The sequence below is a fragment of the Poecilia latipinna genome, unplaced genomic scaffold, assembly GCF_001443285.1.
Source record: "Poecilia latipinna isolate Pla-1442-1.1 unplaced genomic scaffold, P_latipinna-1.0 Scaffold1250, whole genome shotgun sequence".
Taxonomy (NCBI): domain Eukaryota; kingdom Metazoa; phylum Chordata; class Actinopteri; order Cyprinodontiformes; family Poeciliidae; genus Poecilia; species Poecilia latipinna.
Window position 1 is genome coordinate 141,932 of NW_015113866.1, and position 17,896 is coordinate 159,827.

The following is a 17,896-nucleotide window of genomic DNA, read 5'->3' on the forward strand; positions in this document are numbered from 1 at the left end:
CGTTACGCTCGGCTCTATGGGGCTTAATGAGCCAAATGCAAAGTGAGAAGCATAAAGCTGAGTTCAGAGTTTTTGCTCTGCTTGTTGTAATGCAGCAAGTTCTCCCAACCATTCTTCTATTTATAGGACTTTCTGTCTTAAATTTCATTCAAGGTGGCATTAAAAATGTCCTAAAGTTTGACTTGATGAAACAAAAGGGTTAAGGCCTTAAAATGTCTTAAATTCATTGTTGATTGATTTTTGTTTTTGTGATAGTTGGCCTACACTACATTAAATTTTGTCGTGGTAGGACCTTCTTGTCTGGCATTAGTTTGAGTGACTCAAGGCTGTTGATGCTACTGCTAACTAGCTGCTAATTTACCCGTGCTATCCACCATTTTTGCCTAGATTTCTTGCTTCTATCATGGATACGTGCAATTTCACCACCAGTTGGTTTAACAACATTTGTTTTAACCACTTGTTGACTTCTGCTGCCAACCTGTATGAGGCGAGGTTAAAAAAATCCTCCTTCAACTGGTTGTTTGTGGTCACCAGGAGGATGGCTGTGGGGCCAGTCTTGGCGTGATCTCAGAGTCTCTGCTGGTGACGGGGGGCCAGGGCTGCGTCTCCTTCTGGGACCTGAATTTCGGCGACTTGCTGCAGACCGTCTACCTGAGCCAGAGCGGCGACGGTCAGGGCGTCCGGCAGCTGCTGGTGCTGGACAACGCCGCCATCGTCTGCGACTTCGGCAGCGAGCTCAGCCTGGTCTACGTTCCCTCAGTGCTGGAGAAACTGGACTGAGGAAGATGGGCAGCTGGCACCGGGTGGGAAACACTCACTCGGCTCTATCATCTTACCTTTTTTTTTTTGTCATATATCAGAAGTTCAGATGTTGAGAAAGGAAAAACTATCACAAGGGTCATGGGATATGAAATCAAATCCATCATTCCCCATCTTTTTGTTCATTTTAAGTGCGGGCTTGTGCGTTTGCTTCGTCGCTCTGCCCTGGATGCTGCTGACTTGGATGGGACCTTCTGTGATCCGACCCTCTGAATGAGGAAGATGGAGCAGTTTCCTGTTTTATCAGTTTTTGTTGTTTTTTTGTTTGTTTTTTTTAATATTCCTGCTGTGCCGTTCACTTGACAGGAAATGAAGTCACAGTTCTGCAGCCTGTTGGGATGAACAGAGTTATGCGAGAGTGTTTGTGTGTGTGCATGAAACCTAATCCAAGCCTTTTTCTTCTTTTTTTCAAGCAAACACCTTCTGAGAGGAAGAACTGAATTGTGAGGAAGTGTGTGAGTGTGTGTGAGTCGGGATGGGGGGAGAACTGGTGATTACTGTAAAAAGTAAACCTCCGGTGGAGGATGTTTTTATATGTATAAATCTATTATTTATTAGCAATATGTTTTTAAGTAACAGTTTGTTTGTGAGTGGTTAATCCCAACTCTTAAACTTCAATATTAAGTGGAAATGATGATGACTTTAAATGTAGGAAGGTGTTTGTCTGGCAGCGTTGAGCCAACTTTTTAAAACTGGCCGCTTTTAATATTAAGCTGGAAAGTGTTGGAGGCGTTGAGTCCAAACTGCCTCAGAGTCCTGCGTGAGTGGGCGGGGCTGGGGGCGGGGTCTGATTCACGCCACTCCTTCATCAGGCTACCTCCATTCTTGAATTTTGTTGACTGATGATGTTGTGCACGAGTTCTCACCGCCTTCTTTACGCTTGTGTCGCCTTCTGAGGTTATTTTTCCGAATCACTTTCTTTTGGTCACGTCCAGACTTTCAAACCCAAAGGAAGCCTCTGTTTATAATTTCTCTTCCCAATAGTAGTGTAAAAGAAAACATGTCATTTTTTAGGTCCCCATGAACTAAATCATTGCCCTGCACTGGGACGTTGTTACTGAACGAAGAAAGCGCAAAGTTAACTATTTCTGTATCAGTAAATTGTTTAAAAACGAAGCCTAGAACGTGGAAGAAGCAATTTAACAAGAATTTTGATTCAGTCAGGCTGCAAGACTCTAGATAATGAAAGTTAAAGAAGCTGGATCTGGAAATGTTGGCAGGCTCTTTAACAAAGTGGAGGTAAAGTTTTACATTTACCGCTGAAAGTGATGTTCAAAGTGCGTTCATCTCTAAAATGGTTTAAAAATGCCAAGTTCTGTGATGTTTTACAGTAATTCCTGCATCATAAATGCTCAGTTCAGAGTTGCTTCCACTCATGGCAGGAAGACTAGGCTAAAATATTTAAAAATGTTAATTATAGTGGAATCGCAATTTGAGTCAAAGTTTTGCAGACCCACATGTCTGACCGGTGCATCACTATTCCTGCGAGAGCCAGTCAGACATTAGAGAGATCAAGCTGTATAAAAATGTAACTGAACCCCTGGTACTTTTTCAAGTTGCATTCTTTGAATTACCTGCAGATTTACAGATCAGGAAAACGCTTTCATTAGACCAAAAACAAAAAACAAATCTGTATTTCTCTGCTCAGATTTTTGTTTCAGATTTCTAAACCTCAGCAACGTTTACCCATCCTTTTTAACCCAGAATCATTCATTAGACTGAATAAAAGGAATCAAAGTTGTGTTCCCTGATCTCCTCACTTGCAGTTTAGAAATCTGTTGAGAATGTAATCCACATCGTCACATGATCGACTTTTTCCCTCCCAAGCAAAGAAAATCCAGAATGTATTTTCACCATCTTCCCAGCTACAGTTTGTCTTCTGAATGTAGCCTCAGGCCAGCCACGTTATTCCCTCACAACATGAGCTGAGTGCACTACTAACTGACTCTATTTGATATGTTCACACATTTTAATGCACTTTTTTTTTGTTGCTAACGTCAGCTTCCAGTTAGGAGCGGTGGGCGCGTTTAGGTTCCCACACATCTGCAGCACTGGTAACACAAGCTGTGGTTTCTCTGGGACGCTGCCAACGTGTTTACATTCAGGGAACAAGCAGCTGACCCTCGCAGATTATGAGAACTTGGGTTTTTCTAATTATGATTCAAACAAGAAGTCTCAAATTGCGCCTGCGTCCCACAGAAACCAGGCCATGTGGCCGCCTTGTTCGTTCGTTTCCTGCTGTCTAGTCGAGAAAAGCTTTGGAATTAGATTTGTGTAGTTTTTGTTTTTTGATATTATTTCTAACTGGTTTTCCTTCTAGAACTGTGAATGAGTTAAAGCTGAAGTTTGGCATTTTAGAAAATATAAATGTTTTTAAGTGCTGAGAACAGAATATTTACATCCAGTTAGGACGACGATAAATCTACCCTCTGGAGATTTTTTTATTGCTGCTAAATATTAGAAAAACATGTGACTGATAATGAAATTACACGCAAGAGGATTAGGGCCACTGACTCTACTTAAATCAAATTTCTGCCTTTCTTTCTTCTGAATTTGAGAAACAAATCAGAACTCTGACTTTATTCTGACAAAACTTATCTCCTGACAAAAAAGGAAGAATTGACTTTTTGACTTTTATGTCTACTTTGACATTTTTCTGTCCAAATTAAATAAAATGTTCTCAATTGGAGAAACAAGTCAGAATTCTGGCTTTAATCTCAGTCCTTATAATCCTTATCTTTAGAGAGCCCTCCGGCTAAAAAGACTGATTAAAAAAGTTTAAGATACCCTTCAGAGATCCCTCAGCAAAAGAACTGACAAAAAAATCAGAAATGTAACTTTTATTTACCTGAATTCAGACGTTTTTCCCTCTCTGGATTTGAGAAACAACTCAGAATTATTAATTTTTAATCTTAAACACAACAAACATGTTTGAAGCCGGTTGCTCTGAGGTGCCCATTCTGACTTTTTTGTCCATCTCAATTTTGAGGGAACACCCCTCCTCCAAAAATTCAGTGGCTCTAATCTGTTTTCGTAAAATGATCTCAGGCGTTGAGCCCACATTTTTCTCGCTCTTCGTTGTCCCTCGATCGGTCCTTGTTCCAGTCCATTGGTTAATGATGGTACAGAGTGTGGTAGCTATTAGAAACGGTTTGATAAATATTCATATTTACCAAAATGCCAAACATTTTTTTAAGGAGCAAGTTCACTTCAGTCTTAGCCTTTTTATGAATGTTTTGGTTCAGATACGGACCTTTTTATAATAATCCATATTCAGCAGCACTCTGCCTGGTAACTGATGAGCTCCGTGCTTCATTCGAACACCTTCCCATGCTTTCAGTTTCTCCATATCGAGTCTGTGGGTGCAGAGAGATGCAGACAGTTCCTGTACCTGTGCAGAAATCAGTCAATATAATTTCATCTACACATCTGGACAAAACCTTTAAGCAGAGCAAACAAAATCTGCCTCTCGTGATAGATTTCTGCAGGCTGTTGTAACAGAGGTAACTTATTTTGTAACAAAAATGTAAGACTTTGTACTAATTTTCAAATAAAGAGGCTTTGATACAATACCTTTTTATTATTTCTACTTTATTGAATGTCTTTACAACAATGAACAATTAGTGATTTTTCAGTAAAGGAAGATTTCTTTTGGACTCATCTAACTTTATGTAGGATATTTACAGAGTTACAGAGAAATAAATCAACGTTAAAACGTGCCAATTTGTTTGCTGATCTGTTACCATGACAACGGAGCTTCAAAACTACTCTAGCCAAGCTCATCTCGCGTGCCCAAAGATTCACAGCCTCATGTGAAGAAGTTTGGAGTGCATATGTTTCAGACGGCCCAATATGTCGGAGCTGGAAGTGCACAGCTGTCCCAAAACGTAAAAAGAAAAGCAGCAAAAGGTGACCGAGCAATCTGAGAGATGCAAGTGCATAGTGATCTGGTCCTAGAATCCACCAGTGATGAAAAGAGAAGCGAGTGTTTTTGTTTCAGGGATCTCTCTGCTACCGCTGGCCAACAGGCACATCTTGGTAATCTCCTCTAAAGTGTTTCTGACGCTCCCAGGATTCAGGTTTGTCTTCAAAAGCAGGATTGGGGGGAAAAAGCTACAGGCCTTTTGCTGACCCCTGGTGGTGAAAAGAGAGAACGGCAGCAGCCTTGATTTGTCTCAGTGCTTGTTAAGGCTCCAGAGCGGATCCAGGCTGCTGAGCGGGTCGCTGCTGTCGTCGCCTCGCGTCCCGTGGATGCCTTGACCTTCGGCCGGCTGCAGGAAGTTCTGCTTGGTGACTCGCTGCTTCCCCCGGCCGCCTCCCTCCAGGGAGAAGGCCTCGGGCGTCAGGTAGGCCAGCAGCTCCAGTGATGAGGGAGCAGGAGCGGAGGAAGCAGGAGGCGGACTGGTTGACGGTGCCGACTCCGGGAGCGGCTGGTGGTTGGGTGCAGGCGGAGTCGATGGGGAGAGACCGTCGATGCCGTTGGGTGGCGGAGGAGAGTGAGGCGGGGAGGTGAGAGGCGGGCTTAAGGATGACGGAGGCTGACTGGGGTCCTGCAGCAGCTGCACGTCGCCCATTGAGTCCAGAGTTGGTGACATCACCCCAAAATGCTCCTCCGGGCCGCAGGAGGCGCCGCCCTCCATGGTGGGGTCTGCGCTGGGCGGGCGAATGCTGAGCTTGGCGATGGTGGCTTGGATGGAGCTGATGGGCATATCGCCGCCGAGGACGATGTCCTGCTGGGACTCCTGTCTGGAGTAAGGCTGGAGAGCAGGGTCACAAACAAGATAAATGTTAAAATACAATAAAAATATAAAAATGCAGCAGGATTATCCATCAAACTACTGCTGGTTCTGTTCTACTGAAAATGAAGTGAGTACCTCTGCTGACCAGAACTCCTTTAAACATGAAGAGGTGCAAAACACGAGCAGAAACATTTCAGATTCATCTTCACATTACATTATAAAATAAATAAGTAAACAACATCTGGATCGGAATTTGACATCTTTAACTGTCTCACTCACAAAGCAGTGAAGTCTGTTAATTATGACAGTAAAACCTCTGGAAGTTTAACATGAAAACAAATAAAAACATTGCTTTAAAAAGGGGCTTTTCAAAGTGTGGGCCGTTTGAAAAGCCCCACACTTTTCAAACGTGTTGCTCGATGCTCCACTGCCAGTGTCGTTGATTTTTATTTTTTCTTTATAGGAGGCTAAATGAACTACAGTCACAGCAGAATCTAGTTTATATTTTTACCATCATAAATGACAAGGCAACTGATGTATCAAGTAATGTGGCGCCATGCATAGCTAAAGCAGGTCATCCCAATGGCATCAGTATCAATGGAACATCAAATATAGAAACAGCAAAAAGCTCAAAGAAATAATAGCAATGATATTGTTGAGATATCTAGTTCTCCCACACTTTCCAAAACCCTGCTTTAAATAAAATATTTTAAGTAAAACAATAAAAACTAAATGGAATTTTTTTTAAAAGTAAGAATTATTAGAAACCTTTGTGGCTGCAGAGTTTGTGTTCTTGCTGTAGGTGGCAGTATTGATGCCGTGGCGCTGAAGGACCTGCTCAGCGTGTTTCAACACAGCTTCATAGCAAAACTTCAGGTGGAGCTGAAAACACACAAATAATCAACAACGCTCTAATATGTAATAACATCTATAAAGTAGTACTGATACAGAAATCCTGATCATTAAGATAAAACTGAAATTTTTCCCTGGCGAGGCTGACCTACATCCCAGCTAAAACCCAAACCCAGGTTGCCAGTTCGGTATCTGACCTTCTCCTGCAGCATGTTCTTCCTCTGCTGTCTCATCTTCTTCACCAACAATGGAAGGTCTGGAATGCCGTTTCCAGCCTCCAGCTCCTGCAGAGCCGCGTACAGCAGACAGAAGGCGCCGGTGCGTCCGACGCCCGAGCTGAGACAGAAAGAGCACCGGCTCATATTAGTGCTAACTAAAATAATAAATAAAAACTAATGTTGCGGTGTGAAAAACAACCACAGATGTGTGCCAGAAGACGCAAATCAGATGGTGGGTTGGGGTTTTGACCTGAATAACTCAGAACTCACCTGCAGTGAACCACAACAGGAGTCAGTAAGGGCCTCTGGTGGAGGTAGTGTCCGTGAACCTCCTGGATGAATCGCAGCAGGTTGCTCTTGCTGTCAGGAAGACCTCTAATAACACAAGAAGGAGGAAACTTTATATATCAGGGTTCTCACTTTTTAAGCGTTTTCAAGGGAAATGCTTCCCAGCACCACACTAAGGAGATAAAACAATACAGCTGAACTAAAAAAAGATTGTTTCAACTTACAATTATATATCATTCATCACTTTTATTAATTTATTTTGTGAGAGTATTCTACATTCAACAGCAGGATCAACATAAACTAAAATATAGCAAAGTTGTATGTTTTGAAATGTCACACACACCTTACACACCTGACTTATCCAAGATCAAAACATTTAACAAAAAAATCCCCAGTTTGAATAACTGTTTACCATGTGAAACTTAAGCTAATCTTTGTTCTCAATTACACAGATCTACAGGTCATCGAACCATTAGGAATAATACATGTTTATTACATTCAAACAACACCAAACAAGTCCTGATAAGGTAAACTAACTTCAAATTAAATGCTTAAACTCAATACACATAGAAAGTCACAAAAAATATCTAAAAAATATTCTTCCACAGTTTGCTGGCATTTAGCAAATAGAAATTATTTTGGTAATTTCAACTAACCTAAAACCAGAAAAGGGAAGTCCTGTTAAATTTATAACAGAGATGCACCAATCAATCGGCTAGTGATGGGAATTGACCAATTTTTCATGAATCCACTCCGATCAATTTTCAGATGCCAGATAACATAAACCTGTTTTTTTCTTCTAATTAATGCATCAGGACTAGGAATGTTCCCCATTTTTGATCTTTAAACATGATAAATTAACCAGCAGTTTGTAAAATAGAAATTATACTAGCCAGAAAAAGCCTCATAGGAGTGTTAGTAAAACTCTTACAGCTCTGGCCAGGATGTAAACTGGAGGTGGACGACGGTCCGCTTCAGGCTTTGGTCACGGTACTGCAAACTGATCATGCGCTCCACATGGGTCGGCGTCATCTTCTGTGTGGTGAGACTGAGTGTGATTGGTCCCTGAGAGAGCTGCTGGCCGCGCTCTGTGGGGAAGTAGCGCAAAACTTTTCCCTGGGAAAGATTTCACAAAAGCAAAGGTCAGAAAATGTGAAAAAACACTTAAATTCATAGATATCATGCTTTAAAACGTGGTACCTTGTCGAGCTCCTGCTCCGAAACAAGCATGACAATGAGCGAGACTTTCTGCTCGAACACCATTAGCCAGAAGTCGGCCGCGGTGCCGGTGAGCGGAGCCTGAGTGGCAATCAGGCGAGGGCAGTACGGCGACAAGTCATCCACAAAGCTGGCGTTGATGTAGTCATCTTTGCCTGACTGCAGAACAACACGGTTGAAATCATAAGGCATGACATCCTGGTGGCGGTTCTTCATCGTGTAGCAGCGGGCGATGGCGATGGACAGCTGCCGGGCATCCTTCTCCTGCTGCTCCTGCAGCTCTTTCCAACGGGCGTCCAGTACAGACACCCCTCCTTCATTCTCTGAGGGGAGCTCCAGGGATTCTACCTGGGCCCTATAATGTCCCAGTTCACTGTGAAGACGGGCCACACGTTCCGGGGCTTGGTACGGATCTCCCTGGATCAGCAGAACTCCCTGGGAGTTCTTCTTTCGACGCTCCCCGTCCTGAGGGTCTGCTTTGGTGGGTTGGAGGACGTTGGTAGGCCCCTTGGTGCCTCCGTGTTGGCTCTCTGGGCTGGAGGAGAGGAGATCATCTGTGCTAGAGTTTTGGCGTTGAAACAAAGATGTGGATGGAGGAACACCAGATGGGGTGGGAAGAGTGGGTGGGGCTGTGCCTCCAGGAGTGGGTGTCATACCCAGAGAGGCTGGACCAGGAGACGGGGACGGGGATGGAGAAGGAGAAGGTGCAACAGTGTTAGTTGGTGGCACTACTGTGGGGCCTCCAGGACAGGGCGAAATCATGTGTGGAGCTGCAGGGGAGAGGGGGCCGACCACAGTGGGTGGTTGGGGGGCACCTGGGGGTACATTTGTCCCTGCTGCAGAAGGATAGAGAGTAGCAGGTTGGGAGTGAGTCATGGGGAGAGAAACCTGAGGTTGTTGGAGAGATGCAGGTTGGGGTGCCAAAGGCTGCTGAGGCATCATTAGAGCTCCACCAGGGTAGCAACCCCCTCCAGGATGAGAAGGGTGAGGCTGGGGTTGACTCGGCATCTGCATGGGAATGGGTGGACGCTGTGCAGCTAATGCATTCTGAGGCATTTGGGGAACAGGGCCTCTTGGCAGGTTGACCTGGGGACCAGAGGGCACATGTGGCTGAGAGGAAGGAGGCATCTGAGGATGCAGGTTTGGGGGAATGTAGTTATGTGACACAGGAGGTATTGTTTGACTCGTAGGCGGCAGCTGTGCTCTGTGACCACCTGGTATTTGCATCTGTTGGTGTGGCAGAACATGCTGAGCACCAGGAGGGACTGGAATTTGTTGGTGCTGTGGCATCTGTTGGTGAGGGAGTCCAGGGGGCATCTGTTGGTTGGGATAGGGTGAGTATGGGGCAGATAGCGGAGGTGTTGGGTGAGAAGTTGAAGATGTTGGTGGATGTGCAGTCTGGGGAGGCCTCGGCATAGAGCCTGGCATCATCTGAGGGTGTTGCTGGGGTACAAAGTTTTGTGGAGCCTGATAACTTTGCGGTACCTGAGGTCGGGGAGGAAAACCATTTTGTTGGTGTTGATGAAGCTGGCCTGGAAATGCCTGCTGGTAATTTGGAGGAACATTAGGCTGAGGTGGAATGTATCCAGGGGTGTAAACTTGTTGAGTTGGAATAGGAGCGGCCCTTGGTCCTGGCTGATACCCCTGAGGAAGAGGTTGGGCAATAGGCTGGGGGTACGGCTGTGGATGCTTCTGAGGTGCAGCTGTCTGACCTGGGACTTGAATGGGGGCTCCCGGGTGATTCATCATGTGTGGATATGCTCCAATCTGTGGCACCGTGTAACCACTAGAGGCCGGAGGAGGGACAGGGTGGTGCGGGGTGGGGGTATAGCTGGGGATGGGAGCCTGAATGCTGTCCACAGTTGTGGTAGATGGGCGGACAGGGACTGGAGCAACAAGGCCTGGTTGAGGCGCCTGAGGAGGAGGCGCCCGGTAACCAGACACGACCGGCTGGGCAGGCATTTGAGGAGGCCTGTGATGAGTCATCTGAGGGAGGGGCACACGTGGTAGAGGACCCTGTGTTGGTAGACCCCCAGAAGTGGGAAACTGAGCAATTCTTGCCAGAAGCTCAGGGGGTGGAAGGTTGGGAGGAAAATGAGGAATGCCTGCAGCAGGACCACCAGCCCAAGGCAGGGAGCTGCCACCAGGACCTGGCAGACGACCTGCAGTGGCAGGGAGGGAAGAAATATCAGGAGGGAGGCTTCGAAGGTCCTCGGGCAGGTCGCCTCCTAAAGCCATGATGGCTGCATTGAGCTGGGCCAGTTCTGGATCCTCAAGGCTAGAAGATCCAGAATCCACATCAGACGTTCTCGGCTTGAGGGAAGGCTTAGCAGCTGTAGGCCGCGCTGGGGGCTTTTTATCCCTGCAATGCAAAGCAAAGCTCTTGGTTTCTGTACAAATTAAGTACATACTAAATACCCTTACAAAACAGTAAGGGTGCATTTACAACAGCCCTGTTTGTGGTAGACTCAGTCTAGTCTGAGTCTACCACACTATTAGGTGTGAAAACAATTTCAGCAATCCTCTCAACAGAACTTACTTTTCCAGGAGAGGCTTCCTCTCCTCTGCCCTGGTGTGACACAGGGTCTTGGCTCTCTCCAGCAGACGTGAGGCTTTGGCTTCCAGGTCATCATAAAACTCTTTTCCCTCCTGGGACTTCTTCATCAAGTCTTCATAGGCTTCATATGAGCCCACTAGTCCCTGGACTGTGCTGTTCCACTGTTGTTCGGTCTGGTTCAGGCCCTTACGTACCGAGGCGTACTGGACATTCGCCTCAGTCAGGGCCTTCAGGATGTTTTCCTGTGCTGATAGGTTCTGGTCAATATAGACCTTTACTTGCTCATACTTCTTCAGCTGGTCCTCAAATATTCGCTGGAGAGAAACAAATTAAGATTTTATAATTTTTTAAGTATTTTATTTAACACTGATGTACTTTATTAGAAGTAAGTAGTATTGTACCTTCATGTCTGCTCTCTCTGTGGTAACAAGAGTGGAGGTGATGTCATCCGTTTGAATGAGGTCACGGAGTTGTTTTTCCAAAGAGCCCCGTTGTTCCCTCATCTCCTGAACCTTTCCCAGGATTCTCTTCATACGCTGCAGCCCTGCCATTTCCTCTATAAAGCATTTTATATCAATCACACATTCATAGATTCATATACTGACTGACACTGACAGAATGACTGGTGCCTCCACCCTCACCTTCACTGAGCTGGGGCCTTGGCAGAGCCTCTCTGAGACTTTCCAAAGGTCCCCCAAGCAGTCTCAGGTTGCTGATGTGCAGGTTCATTGCCCGGTGTAGTTCTGTGTTGGTAAAGCTGGCCTTCTCATGGGCCTCCATGTACTTCTCAAGGTCTCTCTGAATCTCAGCCAGAGCTTGGCTCTGCGCAGCCGGATGTAGCTCGGCTGCAGTGGGGCCACACATTTCCTGAAGAGTTCGCTCGCCAGCTTCGTCTCCTTCCAGAACATCTCGGATCTCCTTCAGTGAAGATTCCACATCGGTAAACACTCCTGAGAGGACTGAAAACACAAAGACGGGAAGTTAATTTATGCATGCAAATTAGATCTGGAGTGCCTCAAGCGTTTAGTATTTACTCTGCTTTTAGTTTCTCAGGATTTTTGTCATGTTTCCACCAAAAACATAATGTATTTTATTGTGATTTTGTGCAATTGACAACTTGCATAGTGGAAGAAAAATTATATATGATCTCCAGCAACATTTCTATAAATAAATCTGAAGAGTGCTGTGTATTCATTCTCCAGCTGGAAGTCTTTTGGGGTGTCTCTGCCAGTTCCTCACATCTAGGGATTGAAATCTTTGCCAAACTTTCTTTGCCAAAACAGCTTAAGCTCAGCAAGACTGCAAGGAAAGCATCCAGGAACATCAATTCTCAAGATTTCCAACTGAATCTAGACCTGGACTTTGTCTGGGTCATTCTAAAACATGAATATTCTTTGATTTGAACCATTGCTTTGCATCTCTTGATGCATGTTTGGGGTTGTTGTCCTACTGGAAGGTGAACCTCAGCTTTTAATCTTTAGCGACTTCTAACAGGTCTTTTTGTAGAATTGCCCTGAATTTAGTTCTATACATTTTCACATCAACTCTGACCATTCCAGCTGAATGAAAACAGCATCATATTCATTCTCTACTTTAAACTTTGTGGTTCAAGAGGTTTATAGACGTATGTTCTTTCTACCAACCCTGCATGGACTGAATGAGGCTCTTGACGGTGTCGGGTCGGACACTGAGGGCAGCACACTTCTCCATCAGAACCGGCGGGATGTGATTGTACATATCCAGGTTGTCAACAGACTCTGGCTCCAAGCCCAACGAGTCCATAAACTGCCTGCAGGGAAATAATAAGTCAGTCTGATGTAGAAAAATAAAATGTGACAGCAAGAATTTGATGAACAAATCCTATTTGTTCATACTGTAGATGTGCATTTTGTCAAAAAAACGTCAATGATCGCTTTCTCACAACCACCTTATATACAATCACACAATCACTCACTCTAAGGTTTCATTCTTGCTGTCAATCTTGGCCATAATGTCCCTTAGCAGCTTGGCTTTCTCCTCACTGTTAAAAGAAAGTAAAGGAAACATTAAACCATGTTAATCCTTGAAAATTTCAATAAACTTCTAGTTCCACAACATCTTAAGATCCAAGAATTATCCACAAGGGAAGAGCCTACCTGTACAGAGAAGACGCTTCATGGGCAGCCATGGGCACCAGTTTAGCAAACAGGTCTGGTCCAGTGACACTGGGGTCAGTCGGATTAACCGGCAGAGCTTTTACCAGCGGAGCACCTGGAAGGCAAATAGAAAAACCAGAACAAAGAGCTTTGAGTCCCATGGCTTCGGCATTGGACATTTAATGGTTTCCATCGGTTTTTTTTTATATGATACTGAATATCTTGAAAAACAAAGATTGTTACCAAAGCAAAGAAACTGTAAATATATCTGAACAAGAAAGAAAAAACTCATTTGTGAATAATTTCAGATTAAATTCTAAATACATAAACATAAAGCAGATCAATAAATCAAGAATGAAACGAAACAGACGACAGATATAAACCTGTTTAGTGATTCACACAGAAATATGCTTACCTCAATACACACATGTTAGTACTGATATACACCTGTAGCATATGCAAATCCAGGTTTGCATGGATGCGTTAGTTGACATAAACATTTGTGTTACCTTTAACTGAGGCTAGAGTCTCCAGCGATGGAACAGTCTCATGATAGATGAAGTCGTTGTCCTTTTTGGCAGAATTAAACCTAGAGATTGGAAACAAAATCATTTAAATAAACATCTTTTAATTCATTAGTAGCAAAAATGCTAAAAAATCTGATCAATAAAAGATCCGCTGCTCACTTTCCTCCGATGACATCCATGGTGAACTTCAGGGCCTCTTGCACACTGTCAGGTTGACCCTGGAAGGATCACAATAAAAAAAAAACAACAAAAAAAACAAAACAAGTTTGATTTCAGATAGTAAAATAAGTTACAGTAAAACAAGTTACAGTGGCACCATGTGCAAAATTACTTTACCTTAGCTAGTTTGATGGCTTCATTGAGTTTGTCCAAAGAGCTCTGCAGATATGCCAGCTGCAGGAAACAGATGATTTCAGTAATATAGTTAAAAACTGAACATGACTCAGTGAATCGATAGAGTCATTAAGTCAAGGCCATGTGTTTTTTCTCCCATGTCCCCAGATGGGCTCCCTTACAGTGTATCTTTAAAATGATTTTAGGAAGAGCACTGATGAACTTAAAGATGGTAAATATTTTCTCTCTCTCTCTCTCTCTCTCTCTCTCTGTCTCTTTCTCTGTCTCACTTTAATTCTTATTTCTTGTTGTTTGTAAAAAATAGGTATGCAAATCTTGATAATGAGCAAAGGTACAGAAATTAAGTAGTTAAATAACAAATTGTTGCATTTTTTAAAAAGATTTCTTGACTTAATTGTATTTTATTACAACAGAAAAAGTCAAAAGAAAAACTAAATATTGTGCTCACCCGTTCTCCGTATTTCTGCTGCTCCTCTGCCTGCTTTCCCATATGAAGCTGTTGGGAAAGAAACAGGTCACAAACAAAATACCAAAGCTATGTGTGCATTAACAAATCACATTAAACCCTTACGGATGCTCCCCCTGGCTACTCACATGTGCAATAGCAGCAAAGTAGTAGATCTTCATCTGAACCAGTTTTTTCCAGTCTTTCTGGATCTTCCCCAGCATCGAGGCTGTCTCGGAGTTCTCCAGAGCCCTGCAGGCCTCTTTATAATAATCCACCACCTACAAGCACAACACACGTCAACTTTTAAAAACATTAAAATCATTGGTCATGTTGATACTATGGAATATAATGAGTTTTAAGGGAAAACTGAACCTGAGCACTGATGCGGGCAACCAGGAAACTTTTCCGGTTGTCTAACATGGATTTCTCTAAGAGACATTCCTGAGCCTGACCCTGGGGAAACAGAAACAGACTGATGACATGTTTCTGTGTGTAACTGAGATTAGGCCTGCTGTGCTTTAGCTTACGTACCAGCATAAGGTTGATGTTGAGGTTAAGGATCTGGTGGCTCATGTCCACGCTGTAGTTGTGGCTGAAATGGTCTCTCAGGTAGGAGAATGCTCCAGCTGAGCACTGGAAGTGAGTGCAGGACACCTTCATGCCCTGAAACCACAGCAGAGTCGGTCACTCTGGGAGAACAATCACAGACGCAGCTGCTCTGTCAGAGAACAAGCATACCTCCTCTGAAACCCGGTTATCCATGGCTCCCAACATGGAGTGCAGCGCTCCTGGAGAGATTCCACACAAAGGTCGGAGCAGGTTTAACGTCTGAATGTATGCATCTTAACATGCAATCAGATCCGCATTCCCTGCAGCACATGCTTGCCTCTCAATTTATATTGCAAATTGGCTTGCAGTTTAATCATAGGTATTATTGAATGATTTAACAGTTCCTTGAATACATAATAAATTAACCAGACCACTAAAAAAATAATAATTAATCTTAAATTCCTGAAAACCATATATATTATTAGATTACCACTGCAATTGGATACTTAAAATAAAAAAGAAAGTTTGTCTATTTATTTATATTATGGAATGCAGTGCATTGTGGGTAGTACAAGGATGATATAAACACCAGCGGCAATAGTGTCGGGACTTTAAGTTGGTTTAAATTGAAGTCTGAAATTCAGCCTCATACCTGAACATGAGGCTAACGACCTTTCAAGAAACATAAAACGTTTGCAGCAAAGTCCAAGTTCTTTCTTTCTAACTAATATTTTATGGGTTTCTTTACATAAAAAATTCTAGTAGCTTTAAATCAGAAATTCATGACAGCTTGTTTCCCGGGGTATACATTTGAAGTGACACAGCTCTTCAGGTAATTTCTTTTACCTAAAGACGACTGTAAAACACAAATATGAGGTGATTCATTTGCTCCTAGAATAAAAAAAATAATAAAATCTTTAAAACTATAACTTATAGCAAGTAAGTTAACTCACCCAGATTGTAAAGGATGCAGGCCTGCTCATAGCTAATGTCATTGTGAGTGACCGTTTTTCCAGAGAAAATTTCAGTCCTGAATGGAAATTAAAAGCACAGCATCAGCAAAAATGAACGTCAGTAACAGGAAGTTTGAAAAGTTTTCAAAGTACAGTGCTTTAACGTAAAACTCAAGCAATTTCTTTGCTTTCTGAGGCAAAGAAATGACAACATGTATAGGGCTGAAACAATTCATCAGATTAATGATATAATCAGCAACTAATTTAGTAACTGTTTAATTGCTAACTGGAGAATACAGACTCAAAAAAGGTAATTTGCTGAAAGAACAAAGTATTCAGAGCAGTAGTTATGAAAATTTGGACATTATAAATATAGATATTGCATTTAAGATAACTCCTCAAGTGGCATTTATTTTATGTTGAAGTTCAAATTTACTAAAGCAGTAGTATGTTATTGCATTTTAGGCAATAAAATGGCTCGTCTTATTTAAAAAAGGTAAAGGAATTATTTGTTTATTTGAATCTGCATGCCTGTTATTATTTAAACAGGGTTTCAGTGGTTAAATGAGTAATTTATAGAATGTCCCCTTTTTTTATTTGATTAATGGTCAGACTAATCTGCAGAATAATCAATTAGTAAAATAATAATTAGTTGCTTGCAGTTAATGAGAGCTTTCATTCATTTCCAAAGGGGGAATGAGAGTCGCTTTGATTCTGTCAGACAATAATCAATAACAAAAGCACCATTACAGCTTTTACCATTACTCATGTTAAACTGTTCTGTTTAACAGGAGTTAAACAGAGCTCCTGTTTAACTCCTGTAGGCAAATCTGCATTGTGCCTACAGATTTAAAGGGACGTTGACATCCAGATCAAAGTCTAAGGTGTGACTTCGTCAGACGTCTGCAGCTCAAAGGTTCCTACCATGAGATGGGCACCGCCGCCTCCTGGCCTGGCCCCAGCGGCACTCGGCTCTGGAGGTAGTGCAGCTGGCCGAAGTACTTCCTCAGGGTGCTGCATCCCTCGAAATCTCTCGTCACATTCACAGCACTCTGTGAAACACACACAAATCATACATTTCTGCAGCACTAAAACCAATTACGCTCACCGCTACAAGTTTAAAACATTACATAAGACAGCGCTGAGATGTAATACTGCTGTGTATCATTTATCATTCCCTTAATGACTTTGCAAACAGCTCATTATTTTAGGTGTGTCAATTTCGATGTGATTTACAGCTTAGATCAGAGCAGGAACTGATGAGATGCTAAACAAAGCGCACATCATTCATCCACTCCACCGAACATTTGACTTCAATCATCTGGTGTTAGACCGTCCCAGTGGAAATTAAAAACAGCAGAGAAAGAAGAGAAGTTTGAAAGTTGCTTTTACTCAAACTGCTTGAAGTAAAAGGTGAAGTGTTGACTTCACAGGAAATCATAGATTTAATAGAAGCAGAAGAGCTAAATCTAACCTTCTAAGAACCAGCAGGTCGATGGTTATTCTCTTAAAACTTTCAAAGAGGCCCTTCATTTTTATCTGCTTGATTTCAGTCAAAAGAACTAAAATAAAAACAATAACAAAAGGCTGATTTGCATTTGAATAATCTGAGGGCTTACTGTGTCTTCCCAATGTTTACTTTGAAATCACCTGTTGAATATGTAATTGCAAATTTCACCTCTGTTCTTCCACTTTTGCATTTTAATACAGTGGAATATTTTTAATAAATGCTCCTGCTATGTGAAACACTGGTTTTCAGCAAACTGGGACAGAGGTCAGCTGGTCAGGAACATGAAGCATTTTCAGTGTTGTTTACAACAACAGCAATAAATTAAGATTATGATATTAAAGCATGTTTTATAAGGACTGACATAATGTAATTTGTGTAGCAAAAGGTAATTTGATGAAAGAACAAATTGCATATTTGTCCTGGTTGTCCTGGTTAAACATTGGAGTTACTCTGATAAAAAAAAAAAAAAAAAAATGCCTTTTTTCATTTAAGAAGATTGATATAATCTATATGTAGCATACTTGTATAAAAGTATATAAAAGTCTTATATACAAATTAAAGAAGATAATTTTAGCTACTGTACGGAGCTAAAATTATCGTTCCCTTCAGGGGAACATTCAGGGTGAAACTGATAGATGGTGGTAGAAAAGTAGCTTTTCAAACTCATTAAATGACTGAACAGAGGAAGAACAAAGTCAGCTTTGCAAAAACATGTAAACAAAGATCTTA

General features: G+C 42.6%; 2 protein-coding genes across 6 annotated transcripts in view; one reads left to right on the forward strand and one right to left on the reverse strand.

The window, feature by feature from the left end:
- Positions 1–3,606, forward strand: part of scap (SREBF chaperone) — a 29,561-nt gene extending 25,955 nt beyond the window's left edge. For all 5 annotated transcript variants that reach the window (XM_015054405.1, XM_015054404.1, XM_015054403.1 and 2 more), the window contains exon 23: positions 535–3,606. In XM_015054405.1, the coding sequence (XP_014909891.1) occupies positions 535–780 (246 nt within the window). In that variant the 3' untranslated portion in view covers positions 781–3,606. The remainder of the gene's footprint in view (positions 1–534) is intronic.
- Positions 3,607–4,393: 787 nt separating this feature from the next.
- The window catches only part of ptpn23a (protein tyrosine phosphatase, non-receptor type 23, a), a 19,401-nt gene continuing 5,898 nt past the window's right edge, over positions 4,394–17,896 (reverse strand). Inside the window, exons 3-24 of the mRNA XM_015054402.1 lie at positions 16,582–16,709; positions 15,658–15,734; positions 14,894–14,943; positions 14,687–14,818; positions 14,528–14,608; positions 14,302–14,433; positions 14,156–14,203; positions 13,690–13,746; positions 13,513–13,571; positions 13,336–13,415; positions 12,827–12,941; positions 12,646–12,711; positions 12,335–12,480; positions 11,333–11,650; positions 11,093–11,247; positions 10,674–11,005; positions 8,117–10,496; positions 7,848–8,032; positions 6,899–7,003; positions 6,608–6,746; positions 6,327–6,440; positions 4,394–5,576 (exon numbers count right to left, since the gene is read on the reverse strand). Coding sequence (XP_014909888.1) covers positions 4,995–5,576; positions 6,327–6,440; positions 6,608–6,746; positions 6,899–7,003; positions 7,848–8,032; positions 8,117–10,496; positions 10,674–11,005; positions 11,093–11,247; positions 11,333–11,650; positions 12,335–12,480; positions 12,646–12,711; positions 12,827–12,941; positions 13,336–13,415; positions 13,513–13,571; positions 13,690–13,746; positions 14,156–14,203; positions 14,302–14,433; positions 14,528–14,608; positions 14,687–14,818; positions 14,894–14,943; positions 15,658–15,734; positions 16,582–16,709 — 5,481 coding nt within the window. The 3' untranslated portion in view covers positions 4,394–4,994. The remainder of the gene's footprint in view (positions 5,577–6,326; positions 6,441–6,607; positions 6,747–6,898; positions 7,004–7,847; positions 8,033–8,116; positions 10,497–10,673; positions 11,006–11,092; positions 11,248–11,332; positions 11,651–12,334; positions 12,481–12,645; positions 12,712–12,826; positions 12,942–13,335; positions 13,416–13,512; positions 13,572–13,689; positions 13,747–14,155; positions 14,204–14,301; positions 14,434–14,527; positions 14,609–14,686; positions 14,819–14,893; positions 14,944–15,657; positions 15,735–16,581; positions 16,710–17,896) is intronic.